The sequence below is a fragment of the Rhea pennata genome, chromosome 11 (assembly GCF_028389875.1).
Source record: "Rhea pennata isolate bPtePen1 chromosome 11, bPtePen1.pri, whole genome shotgun sequence".
Lineage (NCBI taxonomy): Eukaryota > Metazoa > Chordata > Aves > Rheiformes > Rheidae > Rhea > Rhea pennata.
Genome location: NC_084673.1, coordinates 16,348,811 through 16,366,934, shown reverse-complemented (window position 1 = coordinate 16,366,934; position 18,124 = coordinate 16,348,811). Strand labels below are relative to the sequence as shown.

Genomic DNA, 18,124 nt, shown 5'->3' with positions numbered 1-18,124 from the left:
CGGCGGCGGGGGCGTGGCGAGGCGGGCGGGGGGCGTGGCGAGGCGGGCGGGGGGCGTGGCGAGGCGTGCGTGCGCGCCGTTCGCCCTCCGGCGCAGCAGGGGGCGCGGCAGGGGGCGCGGCGGCGGCGGCGGCGCGGGGCCGGAAGGCGCCCGGCGCGCGGGCCGCGGCGGCTGAGGTAAATCCTGGGGCCGGCGCGGCGCTGATGGCGGTGGCGTCTGCGGCTCGGTCGCCGCGGGCGTGAGGCGCTCGCTGCCGCCATGACCGAGGAGCTGTACGAGAAGTTCCTGGCCCCCGACGAGCCGTGCCCGCTGCTCTCGCCCCAGCACCCGCCGCGCGGCGGCAGCCTCAGCGAGGAGGGCTGCCTGGACGTCAGCGACTTCGGCTGCCAGCTCTCGTCGTGCCACCGCACCGACCCGCTGCACCGCTTCCACTCCAACAGGTCTGCGGGCCGGGCCGGGCCGGGCCGGGCGGGGGGCTGCGGCGGCCGCCGCGCCGAGACCGGGGCCGCGCCGCGCCGCGGCGGCCTCCTGGCGCGCTGCCCGCGCCGCGCCGCGGCCTCAAGCCCGGCCCCGCCGCCCGGGCCGCTCCGCGCCGGCTCCGTCGCTTCTCAGGTGTATTTGCGCCTTCCCGGGTGTCTCAAAGCCGCCGGGGCCTCGCGTTTGGGGGCAGCTCGGAGCGGCCGTGGCGCGGCGGCTCGGGGTGTCCCTGCGGGGCCGGTCCCGCCCCTCGCCGCTAGCGGAGGGTGGCTCGGGCAGGCTGCGATTTGAGGGGATCTGTGTTCTGGAAATTCAAATGCAGCGCTGCAAGGGAGCGCCAGTTGTGCTTATGGGATCGAGCCCAAGCCGGCTCTTGCTCACCCGGGAACCGAACCCTCCATCTTCTAATGTGTAGAACTAATTTTTTTATATATATCAGTAGCTTTTCAGAGATAACTTAATGCAGTTTCAACCCTGAACACGTGTGGGTGGGATGCTTTCTCTTCCCAGTTGAGTTACAAAATATTCTTGTTGTGCTTCTAGTACACCACAACATATGGCTGAAAAATAAGGCAACCTCTCTATTGAATTTTTATGAAACTATATGAAAATTACACCGTAAAACCTTGCTTATAAGGACAAGCTCTTAACTGTAGATTCCTAAGTGGTTCAACAGAAAAAATGCTGATTAAATACAATGTGTCCTTGTGCTCTGGGTTCTTGTCATAAGACTCAATGTAGCATGAACAGTACTTCTAGCAAATCTGTAATACAAACACGTGAGATACTGGCCAAATCTGCCTTTAGCTCCCTGTGCAGGTTTGTCTTTATATGTTGCCTTTCACTTGAGGATTGTGTTACCCAAGCCTGTTTGTTTTACAAACGCAGGCACTGAAGGCTTCTTAACTAGGTATTTCACTTGCTTGGGCAAGGACATGCCCTGTCTTGCACTAATTAAGCCATTAGAAGCCTACTGATTTACCTGTGGTGTTTGCAAAGGCTTTCTATTTTTCAAAGGCACAGTAATTGTAAGATGGTTCCCATTTCTGTGAACCCAGTTCATCCCAGCAGCTGCAGCAAGCTCCACTGTGAATGAGAGAGCTGACTGCCTGTAGCTGCAATGATGTTGCCTATGTAGAGTGTCTGTGCACAGCAGGGTGGTGATGGAGCTCTGCACCTCATCCTGTGTTTTAACAGGCTCCGAAACTTTGTCCTTTCTATCTTTCCTTTCATCAATATTTCATAATACTGGAACTATACTGATGTCCGAGCGCATGTTACGTCCCCACTTCCATATTCTGCTATGTACTGATTGCTTGCTCAGCCCCTAAAAGCACGTATATAAGGGATGCCAAAAGGGAGAGCAGGGCCTCCTGAAGCTGCGAGGAGAAATGTCTTTGAAATGATGTCTTTAATGTTGGATAAACTCATTGCTGGCCAAACAGGCATGGAGGAGAGTGCATCACTAAAATACATTATTTATATAGCCAACCAGGTATGCAGTTTAAATAACAAAGCTGAGTACCGGTCTTTCTGGAAAGAGGCACTGTTCAGCTTTTGCATTTAGAATAGGTAAATGTTTTTCTAGTTAGCCAGAACACAGTGGATAGACTGATGGAATAGGAATTGATTGCATAGGTTTGTATGTGTGGTGAATTTTCAAAGCCCTCTTCAAATTGTTTTGAATTGACCGTATTGCAGTGCTATGCTGACTCATAGTTGTCTCGACCTACTTTTCACCAATATGTAAAACAAATCCAGATATGGAGACGGGTTTCTTGAGCTCTTTAAATTCTGACTTACTGTCATTGAGTAGAAACCTGTTTTGTGAAATCTAATTCCTCAAATACTTTCCTTTAACAACAGCATTTGCTATCTCCTACATGAAATTATGAGGAAAAAGTGTTTTGTTTTGACACAGTAAGGCTTTCACATGGGTCAGTTTTCTATCTGGCACTGTTCCATTCCAGAGGCGTGCCCAATATTATTTGCGTTCAGAGTTAAAAATGGCAAATAATGGAGCCTTGGATATATCCGTGCCATGTTTCTCTAAGTATTAATTTTATGTGGGCTTATCATCCAAGAATTACTTGCTTGGATTAGCAAGTGTTATACTATCCAGAAGCCCAATTGATTTACTTCATAGTTTTGCTCTTTTCAATTTATAAAAAAAAATCCTACCAGTTTTAAAATCCCAATGTATGAGAAACTGTGTTTTTAGATTATTGTATTTAACAAACAATTTACATGCTATAAGAACTATGGTCCTAGGGTGGAAGATCTTGAGATAAAGTTGTGGCTGTACTAACTATGTATCGATTTTTGCTTGGCATTTTTAATGTCAAATTTCCTTTGGCTTTACTTACGGACCTTTTCTAAAATACTGGAATACTTCCATCAAAAATATTAGAATACTTCCATTTACATAATTATAACTTATTTCAACAAAATCAAAATAAAATTTTGTTGACGAGCGAAACGGAGATAACTAGGAGACTTGGAAATAAGCATTTTTCCAGGACAAATAGTGCCAGTATGTTTGCTGATTTCTATTGTTGTGGCTTGTTTTGCAGGTGGAACTTGACTTCTTGTGGAACAAGTGTAGCCAGCTCAGAGTGCAGTGAGGAGCTGTTCTCATCGGTTTCAGTTGGTGATCAAGATGACTGTTATTCATTATTGGATGACCAGGAGTTCACCTCTTTTGATCTGTTCCCCGAAGGTAGTGTCTGCAGTGATGTCTCTTCTTCTATCAGCACGTACTGGGATTGGTCAGACAGCGAGTTTGAATGGCAGGTAAGGATAAAATTTTGGAGACCACTAAATGATGAGTTTTGTTTTAATTGAAAAATCCTTAGCACTTGTTTCTTGATAGGTGCTGAAACCTAAAGGTGGATACCTGAAACTTCAATGATAAAGAAAATATTTTATTTTATTTTGTTCTAGGCTTCTTGGTCTGCATTAGGAAGTAGGGTCAGTTCCTCAAAGAGAAGTCATTACATATTATGGTTTCATGGTTTTAGGGACCATGTGTATCCCATGAGCTTAGATTCTATGTTTTGGGGATCTGCGCTGCTAATGAAATGTGGTTATAGATGTCTAATTCCAGTGATTTAGAGATATTGAATCTTCTTTGGAATGGAGCTGGCAGTAGGTAAAGCATAGAAGCTTTTACCGTATCCAATATCTATCTTCTTTCTGTGCCATGAGAGTGGAGAGCTGATTTTCCATCTCCCCAAGATGAGAAAAGCATGAAACCTATGCTGTTTTCTGCCTGGTCTGTATTATACGCAGTCCTAGTCAGATATCTGTAGTTTGTGATCTTCTTTGTATAGCAGTCTTTCAGTTGAGATATGCAATTTTTTTTACATTAGAGGCTTAGACCAGATGTCAACATATATATGACTTTGAAATAGGAGATGTGGTGCTTCAGGATTTACTGAAGATACTTTCAAAGTTTGTCATGAAGGCATAGATGCACAGTCTTCTAAATGTTGTCTCAAAGACAGAAAACACTGATTTCAGGAAAGTATGAATCCTGCTATATAGAAAAGGCAATTGAATTTAAGATAATATGGACTGAGGTTAGCTCTGAATTTCTTACTATTTTAGTCTAACTGCTAGTCTCTGTATGTACATTGTACCAAAGAAGTTACAACTGCATTTATGTAATGCAGCCTGTAGAAACAACTCTGATTGGATCCCAGTGATTCTGTGAGTTATGGAATTTCAATTACCTGATAAAATGTGGTTTTATCTTAAAGAGAGGCAATTTCCCACATCTTGGTTAGCTGACATTTTTGATTAGTGACTGGATTTCTCTATAGCAAGCATTTGTTATTAAGAGATGTACTTTATTGGACTTACAGAATTTTACAAAGACATTTTCATAGCTTTTTACAGCGTTATCTGGCAGACTCTGAGCGTGAGTAATCCAACTGTCACTTTAGCTGGAGGCGCATGCCTAAATTACGTGTCGGTTGTGTAAATGAAGATAAAGTTCTGCAGTTGCTTCCAAGAAAATGATGGTGATTTAATTTAATTGTCCTGTGCAATTACTGGATATAGTCTAAATTAGAAACCTACTTTAAAAATTATCTTTCTTAAAATTATGTTTTAGAACTGGATGTTTATATTTATTTGTAATGGATGATTTGTACCCTTCGTAGAGAAGGGAGATGGTAAAAAGCTACATTTTTCTGTTTCCTTGAATGTAAATTTTAAGAGGATTAATAAGTATAGAAGGTATGGTTCGAGTTTGCTGTACGTCAGTTCTACAAATTGTTGTAACATTAAATTACTCATAACCCTGCAGTACTTGTTTATTAAGAAGTTTGACAGCGTGCATAGATAACTGATGCTGTGCTAATTTGACAGTATGTTTTGAATTGTTAATAGTGTTGGAATGACTTTAAACGTGCTTACCGTATTCTAAGGCTTTGTTCTGTTTCTCTTGCATGTTGCAAGTTGCCTGGCAGCGACATTACAAGTGGGAGTGATGTGCTTTCTGATGTTATACCTAGTATTCCAAGCTCTCCTTGTCTGCTTCCAAAAAAGAAAAACAAGCATAGGAATCTCGATGAACTTCCATGGAGTGCAATGACAAATGATGAACAGGTGAAACTGGCTTTTTCCTATGTGCAAACAGTAAAATACAGAAGAATTTTTAATTAGCACTACATCTTAAGACATACTGATTGCTGTAGATTTAAATGAAGCCCTATACAGTAGTACTTGATCTTTTGAAACTGAATTTTCTTGTCTGTTCCCTCTGTAATAGGCAGTTTAACATGTGCTTTTCTATCCTGAGTTTTAAGAGGCTCAAAAATAAGGCAAGCATCATAGGAAGTGTGATATTTGAGAACATTTTGCCCTGCTGGTTTCTTCCTTTTATTTGTGTTATTCTTTTAGAATCAATAATACTTTAAAAAAATGACCTGCCTTTCTCTGGATCCTAGGTTGAATATATTGAATATTTGAGTCGTAAAGTCAGTATGGAGATGGGGCTTCGAGAGCAACTTGACATTATTAAGATTATTGATCCTACTGCTCAGATATCACCTACAGATAGTGAATTCATTATTGAACTGAACTGTCTTACAGATGAAAAACTGAAACAGGTGCGTTAAGATTTGTATGCATACCTTTGGGGGGGTTGGTTTTTTCTTCTTTTTTAGCCCTCTGACATCTGGTGTGTCTTGCAAAGTCTCTTACAAGATCGTGATCAATTTTTCTGCATAGTCACTAGATACAAGTAGATACAGTAGAGCACAATCTATGATATTGTCAAGAAGAAAACTAGAGTTCAAAAGCATATTAGATATTAGAGGTTCATATGAAAGACTTTTGATTATATGATCTCAGTAAATGTTGGAAGTCTAGCAGTTGGTTTTGAAATGCTGGCATGTACGTAGTGAGTTATGCTTTGGGACCATTGCTACTTACAACTAAATTTAATCCCCTTTGTAAGACTCTGAACCAGCTGTTGCTTAATTTGCTTGCTGTATGTACACTAGAGTTTAAACTTCAGTGGGGGAGACCATGAACTTCATATAAGGGGTCTAAAACAATGTATTTAAAGATATTTACATTTGTAACAGAAGGATATTGTGACTGATGAGTATTGTAGATACTCTCTTGTCAGCTTAATTTTCATTGAAGTGTGATGCGTTGTTTGGGAAAGACAGTATACAGAATCCAGACAGGCTGAACTCCTATGAATTTCTTTATTTTTTGTGAGTATAATGGAAACAAAGAGTTAAAATAGCAAATATTTGCTGCTTTTATGGATTTGGCCAATTTCATATTTCAAGCAGTTTATAAATATCTTAAAGTAGAAAGCTACTGCTTTCCTTATGGCCACTTTTATTTGGGTATATCTAGGAAAATCTTTTAAAATTGTGCCTAAATAATTTAATTCACTGGAAACTGACTGATGCTCCTCTTCAGTGGTAGTGTTATAGTTTACTGTTACCTAGCAGAAAACTGGGAGTGAGGGGGAAGGTGGACCCTCCCACTCCCACACAGACCGCTGCTACTTAGCTTTTACCTTTTTGTATTTAAGTTAATGTTGAAGATGTTAAGCTAGTTGTCCTCTTAATGGTTGTCAGATGGCTTGCATTTAACCGACCACAGCTAAACATTTAAAAAGTTAGTTAGTTTATTAGTTAACTGAACTAATCCAAGAACTTGATTGTTATTAATAGGCAAGCTGTATTTTACCATGAAACAGGGTATCTCAATACAGTATTTATCAGGCTTTAGTAATCCTACTGCCTCTGTCCTGAAGGTGAGAAACTATATCAAGGAACATGGACCTCGACAACGATCTGCCAGGGAAAACTGGAAAAGGAGCAGCTACAGCTGTGCAAGTACCAGTGGTGTGAGCGGTGCCAGTGCCAGCAGCAGCAGTGCAAGCATGGTCAGCTCTGCAAGCAGCAGTGGTTCTAGTGTTGGCAACTCTGCTTCAAATTCAAGTGCCAACATGAGTCGAGCGCACAGTGATAGTAACTTGTCAACAAGTGCTGCAGAAAGAATCCGGGATTCAAAAGTAAAGTTTCTAATCGTGTGCATGTGTATTAACCTGTGCAACTTGTTAAAGTCACTTATGTGATCTTGATTGGGATACTTGTACTGAAGGAGTGTGATTAGTAACTGTGGATCTGCTGAAATTATCTAGCTAAATCAGTGTTGACTGATTTCTCTGACATGACCATAAGAAATATAAATGTCTGTTCTTCTCATAATTTCTCCTGTAAGTGAAAGTCTGATGTTTGTATGTGGTAGATCTTCTGATTGCTTTCGATTATTTTGAATAAGGTGAGTGCTTGAAGGGCTGATGAATCTAATCTCATTTGTTGAATGAACACAATTTCATCAATAAAATTTATTCAAGAATAATCAATCTCATCTAGACATAATTTCTGGATAGTAAAGACTCTCTCGGTATATTGACTAGAAGTTTCATCAGGCTTTTCAAATCTTCTTCAAATTACTCTTCCAACATGTCTCATGAGATTACTTGGTGAAGAGGGACATACTGAAGCATGATTCAATAAAAGTAGTACTGTGGCACTTGTCCTGTGTCATAATTTCAATCTCAAGTGTGGAGGGGAAGAGCAGTTCCTGCTTGCTCTTCATCATCCCAAGTTGGACTTTGGTTTGATCTCTTATTGTAGGATTGTAACTCTTCTATAATAAGGATTCTCTGATCAAAGACTCAGCTATGCAACGTAACAGGATGGTGTTGTGCTATAAAACTGAGACATGGTGAACGGTCTTGATCCACAAGGTAGAACAGAATTTATATACTTATCTAATGCAGTCAAAATAAGCTTATTTACTTTAGTACCAAGTATGACTTTGGGTGAATGCTTGTACCACCTCTGAAGAGTCATTTTGGTTGTTTTTTCAGAGCAGATCTTAATTTAGAGGTTCATGTATGTCTTTGGTTTAAAAAGCAGTTTCTAATTCATAGAAGAAAATCTTATTTTTTGTCTTATCTCTATTTTGACAGAAACGTTCTAAACAACGGAAACTACAGCAAAAGGCTTTACGCAAGAGACAGCTGAAAGAACAAAGACAGGCTCGTAAGGAGAGACTGAGTGGATTATTTCTTAATGAAGAAGTACTATCTTTAAAAGTGACTGAGGAGGACCATGAAGGAGATGTGGATGTTTTAATGTGACAGGGGTGAATTTATCAGTGTTCTTTCTAAGCCTTAAACGTATTATCCTTATTGTTTACATATATTTCTTGACCAAATTTTGATTAGTGTTAATAATATAAACCAGATCCTTTCTCAACTGTAACTTTGGTAAGCTGTTCTAAGTGTTGAGTAGCTTGATCTTTTTAGACTAATTTCGCAACAAATACTTCAGGAACTTCATTGACTTCTGAAAATCTGCTGAATAGATACTATTTTAAGGAGAAATTAATTTGGCTAATATGCTACTTACCTAAAGAAATCAATCTAGAGATGCTTTTGGATGACATTAAGAATGCAGTAGTATGCTTCAGCTTTTTTCCCTAATTAATGTTTCACTTGGCATATTCTCTCTTTTCCTTGTTTGTTATTGGGAAGACTGTTTAGCATGAGAAACAAGTCTTTAATTATATAAGATTTTCTTTGATCTTGCTCTTGGATCATACAAAATCAAAACACTGTGATAAATCTTTCTAGAAGTTATGATTGTGACTTTTCTCAAATTCCACAGAAAAGAAGAAGCAGGACTTCTAATGTAGAGAACCTGTAACACAAATAATACTTAGTAATATAGTTCTTTAGGAAGCATTTACAATTAAAAAAAAGAACCTTGCAAACTTAGTATTTAAAAAGTTATTTTGCTGCTCAATATCTTATAGTCTGATTGTTACTAATAGTTAACCAGCACATCCCTAGTATTGCTACTAATTAAAACATCTTTATGCATTAAAGTACACTAATCTTCAATTAAACTGTCTAGGACACTACTACAGTATGGCTACTGAAAAGAAAGTGCAAACAACTCTGGCGCTTTTTTTAAACCCAGAAGTATATCTAAATATATTCGTTTTGCTGGCAAGAGAACTTAATGCAATTGTGTCTTTTTAATTATATGTTAAGTCACTTTATGACCTAGCAGAGTATAAGTTTTCTTTGTGGGTCATTGCATCATTACTAAAATATTTCAGAATTCTGTGTTTGAAATACCTCTTTTTTAAGAAAAAGAGGTGAACTTGGGACTTTCATGTAGGGAGATAATTTTACCTTTTTTACTAATCCTGTCAATCTGTAAAGTGACTTCTGTGTTTATCTTAGAACTTCTTGCTACAGGATACCTCCTCCCCCTCCTGATGCTTCTAAATTTGAGCGCAAAATTCAAAGGTTTACAAAAATATTTTCTGGATTTGAATTTAGGAGATTGTTTATTATATTGGTGCTTCATTATTTTCATTTTGCTCTTGTGAATAAAGAGTTCGTCAGTTTTGGGCCCAGGTACGTATAAATGCAAGGATATAGCCCAATCATGCTGAATTGCATGATTGACTTTATGTAGCTATGGGACGATTCATGTCCATTTCATAAGTCCTACTTGCACTTACTAGCCCTGATGGATCCATTTTAGTGGGCTCCATTTAAATCTCACTCTTGGCAGGCTGTTAAACTAAGTTGAGGAGAAATGGTATTCTGTGAGCAATGAAATGCTAACAATAATACATTTAAGATCGTATATCAGAATAAAACTAAAAGTGAACTTATGTATTTTTAGGAAATAACGAACCTGCCTAGGACTAGGCCTACCTTACTATCAAGACATGGACACGCAGCTCTAATTACAAACTGCCAACTGAGAACCACTTGTACACTGCTGCAGGATGTGTTAGGTTTCTGAAATGGCTAGAATGTGTTTATTTCAGAGATGGTATTCTATGTAGTCTCTGAATAACCTAAACAGTAAAATATTTAAACTATAGCATGAGAAACATCTTTGATTAAAAAAAAAAAAAAAAAAGAGGTCCACAATCAAAATAGTATATGTAAATTTAAACACTCTCACTGCCACTAGACCATAGGTACCCAGACTTGGCCAGTGACCACTTAAAAACTAAATAATGTTATTTTAAACTTGCATACTACCCATCTCATATTGCCAGTCATTTGGCCACTAACTGGAAGTGACTGTAACTTGTCAATATTCCTTGCGCAGTGCTACAGCTGGCTGATATACTCCTTTCCTCCTGATGAAATAGTGTTAAAAACTTAACAGTGTTCAGATGCCTGAGAATGCAGGAGTTTAATGTAGAGTTTATTTTTAGAATCTCAGAGGAAAAAAAATACATTGCTGTCAATTTGACTATTTTCAGTGTCCAGTTGTTGAACTCTTGCAACTTAGAATGGCAGTTACAGAGGAATTCATTACGAAATGTTTCACTGTCTTTGCACTGTTACAGTTCAGTAAACCTTTACTTTCTGCAGTGATTTTGAAATGTTAATCTCTCTCCTTCCCACTCCTGAAAAAATACATGCTTGATACTGTGGAGCACTGAAACTCTGAAATGAACTGTAAGAAGTGTGCAATACCTCAGTGTGGTGGACTGTGGAAGTCTTGCTTTATTCTGTATCAGCAGCTCTTCAGAGTTTAAAATCCCTCTGGCTTTGAGACCCCTCTTTTTGAAGAGGTACAGCTTTTTCTGGTCACCTGTCTACCAGCTTCCAGGGAATATGAAATGAGGGAGTGACAGTAGTTATCCTTATATTGGTGTGAACAGGTAATTAATCTGAATGATTAGGTGGTTCCAATTACCAATTATTGTATTGAATGAAAGTCTTGAGTACCTAATCAGTACGCAGTACCAGAGTAGCTAATAGTGGTAGCTCATCTCTAGCTGGGTACTTCAGTCACTTGTGTAACTGTTCAAAGGAGGAAAAAAAGTGGATTTCCAGAAGCACTGTGTTAACAACTTATAGCTTTGTGGTCTCCTAGTTCCAGGAGGTTTATAGCTTAAGGCTACAAAACTGCGAAAGCTCTGATCAGAAGGCAGACTGTCTTTATGCCAGTGCTTGCCTGAACGTTGTCTTTGCCAAGTACTTGGCATCTCAGAAAACCAGACTTGAAGTAACTGCGATATTCCAGATTGGTTGCATCCGTACTTTCTACAGTGCTCAATATTATATGAGATCCCTCGTAGTTCTAGTGATGAGCTTCTCTCTCTCTCTCTCTCTCTCTCTCTCTCTCTCTCTCTCTCTCTCTCTCTCTCTCTCTCTCTCTCCCCCCCCACCCCCCCAATACTGGGGCCTTTCCTTGCAAGGTGCTGGATGCTTACAGTTTGTGCTGGATACCCGTGGCGTCAGTCTGGCAGTTAGTTTTAGCAGTCTGTTGTCGTTCTGTAGCTATCGGAACCTGACAAGTTCTAGATAGTCTCCTGTAAAACAAAGCAGGAGCAGCAGTGGCTAACAGCCAAAGTAGCAAAATAAGATTTAACTAAAATTCCAATTTTTTTGGCAGTGCTTTTTAAAAAGGATTTGAATTTTATTTCTAAGCTTGACATTTCCTTCAATGAAAAACAGAGACGAACAAAAAACTAGTATGTGTATGGCTCCACAGTACTGAAGCAATATATCTAGGTGCTTTGAACCCACTGTAATATGAATGTAATCAGTTTACACTCTGTAATATTAACTGTTTGCTTCCATGGTAATTCTTTCTCTAAAAAGGCTTAGAAGGAGCACTGAAAGTCTGATTGCAAGAGGACTGTAAACAATAGAGAAGACTTGTTTTTTTTATATATATATATATATATATATATATGATTTTAAATATGAGGAAGAAAACTAGTTGCCTGACAGACCTGTTAATATTTGTGCGTTTATCTAACTTCAGAACCCTTCGTCTCTCTTAAGATATTAACTATTTTTCTTTATATGGGAAACGATTAAAGGGTAGTTATAGTATATTCAGCGTGGGATGCTTACTGAGAAGAGCAAGCAAAGTCGTGCAAGACTTGCCTGGGTTTAACTTTTAGTTCTCGTATTGTGGTTTAAAACCTGTGAAGATTACTGTCTGGGGAAAAAGCTGCTTAAATTTATTCATATGCGCTTACATCAGAGTGCATATTAGAGAAGCATATAAAAATGGCAATATTTACTGCTCATCTAAGCTAAATGGCCTGAGGCCAGTACTTTTTCCTAAGACTCTATGAGCTTTGAAATCAGTTGACACCTTGCTCCATAAATACTAATTACCTAACTATTTTGGGGGTGCTCTTGAAGTTCACTTTTTGTAAGCCAGACTTTTAAGCCAATAGATCTAACAATATTGGCCATGAAAGTTCTTGAGTTTACTGTTCTTGCAGTTCTTTGGCCCAGAAAATCTGGTCAACATGTGGTTTTCCACTTCGGAACTGCAAGGATTGCTTATTAATATACCAAGTGCAAATGTTAGTGACAGTCAAAGCTTGTCTGTTTTGATTATTAAGTCTCAGTAATCATACCTGCATTTCTCTCTTATCTGGCAAACTTTAAAACACTTCCAGTTTGCAAGAAAATTCTTAAATACAAAGGAAAAAACGTGATGTTGAAGCCTTGAATATAATTCATAACCAAAGCAAGGAGAAAGTGGAGTTTTGTGGTGTGTATGGGGGTTTGGGTTTTCTGTTTTTTGGTTTATTTTTGGGGGATGGGTGGGGAGAATAGGAGGTTAGAAGGTTGGATGGGTAGATTAGAGTGAATGGAAGTGATTATATTGAGGCTTCTTTTTTTTTTTTTTTTGTTTTTTTTTTTTTTTTTTTGTTTTTCTTTCTTTCTTTCCAGGTTCTCTGCTAATTGTATGCTACAATGCACTTTTGTATAGGAAACTGTCTTCTGTACATTCTGTACCTACTTTCCACAATGTTTATAAGAGACTTTTTTTCTGAAGTTGTGAAGGATTTATCAATAGCTGCCATGCTGGTGACTGACGCTGTTTATTTCAAGCTTTCATTGTATTTGAAAATAGTCATGTGCATATTGAAGCACGGGTTGCAATTAAAACTGGCAACATAGCAAATATATTCTGATGAAACTATGTGGTATCTTGTTCAGAACAGGAGGGGTTTATGCATAGGGCTTGTGTACTCACTGCTTAGGCAGAAAATACAAATAAATGTAGCACGTATCAACTATCCTTGGTGTTGGAAAGCAAACCAGTCCCTCCTCACTAGTTCTGTTTTGGTTATCCACAACACTTGATCAGAATTGTTTTGTAGAAAAACAATCGTTTGTTCTGAACAACCTGACTTTTATGCCAAAGGATGATTTCTTTTTAAATTTTATTTGATTCTCATATTCTCCTCCTCCTCCTCTCCCTTCCCCCCCCCTCTTTTTCTCCTATGCTTCTGGACATAGGTAGTCTAATTGTTTGTTTCCAGCAGTAACTCTAGATCTTCCTCAGCTGTTACTCTCAATGTCTGTAATCATCAAACTCTCACTTATCCTGTAATACTTAATCCCTAGTGGGACTTTCTTACAGGCTGATAATTTACCATGCTCTTGGAGTTCATCATACAACTCCTGTATGTCAGTGTATCACAAATCTAGGCCTCATTTGTTGGAGCAGGAGCAAGTGTGGTCAGTGATTTCGGAAGCTGCACACCAGGACCCACAGCAATTGCAAGGACGATGTAGTGGCTATGGCTTGGTGGTAGCCGGTGGTTTGAGTGGGCTGCAGTGAGGGTGCTCTTGCCATCACCTGTATGTTCTGCGATGCCTCTGAACTCATGATGAAATTCACCTTCTGCAACACTGAGGTTTCAAGTGTAGTGTCGTGATTTTTTCTTTGTTTGTTTGTTTTTGTTTCCTGGGAATTTGGCAGAAAAATCCTGAAAATCTAGTAAGAGAATAGCTAATTTAGGGATGTATTTGTCAGTGATTCATGCAGCCTTTTGCATTGCCTCAGGCGCATGAACTGCCTTGTTCATCCCAGCAAAGGCTCTGATTTTTGTTTAGATTTTAACATCTGTAAGTTCTTGACATTTCCACCCCCAGACTATTTCTGGAGGTATTAAGGGATGGAGGTGGAGGGGGACAGATGGGGGTAGAAACACTGCATGTCACAGCCAATTTTGTCAAACTGTCAGAGACCTCTAATTGTTGTAGAGAGCGTGACTAGGAAGCTGCAAAATTTAACTACAGAAACTACCGCTCTTAAGACGCTTTGCATTTACTCCAGCACCGTGCTTGGTTTTTGCCTCCTTCCACCCGAGAGCGAGTGACAGGGGAGGGTGTTTTGCAGCAGCAGAACAAACTGAAGCACTGCTAAGGACCTCGACGCGCTGTGCTGTCTCCAGCATTAAGGATTAATTGCACCCTGGATAGCCTGTGGAGGCTGCGGAGGGGCTGATGCCGCGGTCCCCCGCCGCAGCGTCGGCCGAGCGGCTGTGCGAGGGTCCTCCCTGGCGAGCGGCTGCCCCTCTGCCGAGGGAAGCCGTACGGGCACAGCTAAATACTGCGTGTTACGAGACTCTTACTGCCCTGCTTAAAGCTCTGCTGGTGTCTGTCTCAAGTGTGCCGTGTTTCGTTACCATGAGATTTTCTTCTGTGACAGTCAGATGTTGTTTGGGCACAAGCTGAACTTTAACTTCCACTTTTGGCGAAAAAATCTTTAAACTTCCCGTTTCAAATTGTAGGGAAAGATGGCATTGGTTATGAGCTTGCTGTCCGCAGCCCGCCCTTACTGCTGGCCTGAACTGTGTCCAACACTTCCTAGCACTGAAGTAGTTCTGACTTGGTTCCTAGATCCTCCATCAAAGGTGAAGTACTTCTAATATTAACCTGTGCGTCCCAGCGGATGTCCAAGGAAATGTTTATTCGCCTTGTTCCAGAGCCTTCGTCAGGAGCTGAAGGAATTGCCACGTTGCTACGGAGTTTCTTCTGGGGGAAGGGTATCTGTCGCTGTCGCTGATCCTGGGAATGACAGCTCTGCTCGCGAAGAGGAGTCGCTCGCTGATGCTTGCTTTCGCTAGAGGGAGTGCTGTGGTCGTTTTACTGCCCGGTGGGACTAGCTGCTAAGCTTGCTTTGCGGCGTGCTTTTAAATTTAAATTTTAAATATTTTTTGCTTTATTCCTTTATATTCCACTAAAAAAATATTAGGGAGATTAATTTCTACTCTTATGCTGTTTTTGTAGGAGAAAGGTGCCTGTAAATAATTACTTTATTATAAAGCATTTTAAGTGACTAGGAAGAAAAGATCTACTTTTTCTATTAGTGGTGAATGCTACTTTCTGCCTGCTACTGCTTATTGCAGTTGAAAGATGGAGGTATATTCCTGTTTAATGTTAATTTTGTACACTTACTGTATTGCTACTTTAAATTTTCCAATCTTTGTTTTGATTTCAGCCTTCTTCAATGTGGGCCGTGAATTTTCCTGTTGAAAATGATAGGGGCTGATAGAAAATGAGCAATCAGTTCTGAACGCACCGAGTCGCATAAGGCAGATACCTGTCCGTCACTGCTTTGAGGAGGGCTAGGGGAGAGAAGACATAGTTTGCCTACCTCTATATTTTTTTGATAGTAACTTTTGAATAGGGCTTTCTTTGGAGCAAGGGAAAATGCTGCTTCTGCTGGAGATTTTCTGTAGTTATGGCTTCATTTTAGTCTTCCCCCCAACTTGTCTGACAATCATTTACTAGTGTTAAAAAGCTTATTAACGCATGTTACAAATGCAGGGAACATGTAAGGTGTTCCCCCTGGTATCTCTGGTTCAGACTTGGAGAAGGTCAAGCTTTAAAAGGTCCTGTACAGAGTTAGGAGGGCCTTGAGCACTTGGAGGTGATTGCACAGCCATGCCAACAGCTGTCACCTATCAACAGCCTCTGTAAAATGCAGAAGAAAATGAAGTTCTAGTCACTGAGTGAAACACTTGTTTAGACAAATTGTTGCCCAGCGCACAGCTTTATAAGCTGTTTGGCTCAGAACTGAGCACCTCCCTCCAGTGCAGAGATGCTCTCTTGTGTTCAGCTGGGAAGCCGCTGCAGTCAAGCCTGGAGCGTGCTGGTGGTCTGGCAGGGTGAGCCAGGGCTGCTTGTGCCTGGCTGCTCACTTAGCCTTGCTCCCGTAAGAAAAAGCTGTCTCTTCCTTCTCAGCTCTCCGGCCTTCACAAGGGAAGTGCCGTCGTGTGTATCGTATGACCCAGCTAAGTTCAACTTCTCAGCATGTTTGGCTGCTATTTCTGGAGTATGGGGAGGACTTATGCTGGTGGCTGGGTCCTTGTGAAGTCCTGGACTTCACAAGCCCTTGTGCTCTCTTTCTCTCTCCTGATTAGCTACTGCATGATCTTTCAAGAAGACTTTTTTTTTCTGCCCATAGGAGTTGGTTAAAAGTTGCCATATGAATTTTGCCTGAGTTTAACAAGCTACATTGTACTAGCGCTTCAAAAATTTCCTTGCTTCACTTCTAGCAGCAGTGCACTGCTTCGGCTGTGGAGGAGCTGAGTTGGCTCACGCTCAAGCGTGCCGAACCTGAGGAAGAGATCAAAGGGCAGCTAGTTCCTCTGTGACCAAAACGTGAAATTTCTTGGGAAACTTGCCTTGCTTATCCCTCCTTACTGATGGCCTGTAAATGGGGGGAAAAAATACAGAGCAAATGGCCTGAAAGCTAAGGTGCCAAGTTTAAAATAGCACTTTAGCAACATCTGTGTGGATGTTAAATTGTAATATGGCTCCTGTTAAGGTAAACTTCCTATCAGGCTCCCAGGAGCAGCTTCTTAAATCATTAATTCCAGAATAGCTCCCCTAGGGGAAAGTGTGTGCCCAAGTAATCTTGTAAGGAAGGGAGTAAACTTGTCAGAGATTGCAGAGTGGAGTGCTTTTAAAAAAGCAATATACAGCTGTTAACAGCTATGTAATTCTCTTAATTTTTTTTGTTCCTTCCCATTTCTTGGTATTTGTTTCCAAGCTTAGGTAGCTGGGAGGCAGTTCATCTAGGCCTCGGCTGTCTTTGTTCAGAGTAGGAACAAACTGATGAGTTACAGGGGCTGTTTCTGTTTGTATATAGTAGGAGCAAAGGGTAAGCTGAGCATGTTCTTTCAAATAGCTGGTTATTCTTTGAGGATGAATTTTGCTGGACGTAGTTTAGATCACTTTGCAGGTCTGGTCATTATCTCCTGCATTCAAGGGATACCTAGAGAGGTTATGCACCAACCACTAGCTGGAAAAGCAGTAGAAGTACGCAGGAACTGCTAGCAGCAGATTTATTCGTTGAGCAGCAGATGCTCCCCATACGGGACAGGTTTGTGTTTATCCCAAGATCTTGTGCTTTACCTTTTTCTGAGCCAGAGCACTGTGTACATTCAACCTCTGCTGGCTAGTGCTTTCTGGCGATAGCACGAGCTGCTTGGCAGTTAGGTTATTTTCGCTTAGGACATCACAGCTCTTGGATGGTTCTGCTTGGCAATGCCTGCCCGCTCCTCTGGAAAAGAGAAGACCTTGGGGGTTTTGCCACCATACCCCTTTGGTAATGCTGCTACACTGTGGAGAATCAGGCTGCAGTCTCAGTGTAAACCCTGTATTTTCCAAATGACCGTGATTCCTAGTATTACCAACATGACAGATCAGAACAAAAACATTGTGTGTGCTAGGTCTAAACACTTGTGAATTACTGTCCTGATTATGGCTTGCACCGTACCGTCAGGAGTATATTCAGCTAGAGTCAACCAAGGACTCCCTTCTGAGAGCATACCTGATCGCTGAAGCTGAGCAAATTGTCATGTATTTATTTAATGTTCTTTAAATCATGTTTGATATTCAGCCAATTCTGCTTTAAATTAGTCCCTGTCTAATACAGGGGTCCAGGACCAGTCCCTACCTGGGACTGGTACAATCTTCTGCCCTGTAAAACTACCCTTTGTAGGCTGGAAATAATCCCTCCAGAAATAACTTACATTGATTAATTTGGTGGGCAGATAAAGATGCATGCATAGGTATAGGCAGGCATTTAAATTCATTAAATTCAAGAAGGGGAAAAAGTGTCATAGTGCTAGCAAGCCTTTATGAAGCCTGAAATAATATTTTCTTCTGCTTAATATTTAAATAAGATGATTTTATTTACCAAATAAAGTATCGTAGTGTATCACTTACAAACATGTCACTCAACAAATCCATGCACTTCCTCCTGAAACAATTTAGATCATAAAA

General features: G+C 40.6%; 1 protein-coding gene across 1 annotated transcript; it reads left to right on the top strand.

The window, feature by feature from the left end:
* The first annotated feature begins 149 nt into the window (after nucleotides 1-149).
* Nucleotides 150-13,116, top strand: FAM199X (family with sequence similarity 199, X-linked). The gene is made up of 6 exons (XM_062584883.1): nucleotides 150-440; nucleotides 3,051-3,270; nucleotides 4,942-5,091; nucleotides 5,433-5,594; nucleotides 6,764-7,024; nucleotides 7,991-13,116. Exons 1-6 carry the CDS (start codon nucleotides 259-261, stop codon nucleotides 8,159-8,161), a joined length of 1,146 nt encoding a protein of 381 aa, XP_062440867.1. The 5' UTR covers nucleotides 150-258; the 3' UTR covers nucleotides 8,162-13,116.
* Nucleotides 13,117-18,124: the final 5,008 nt, after the last annotated feature.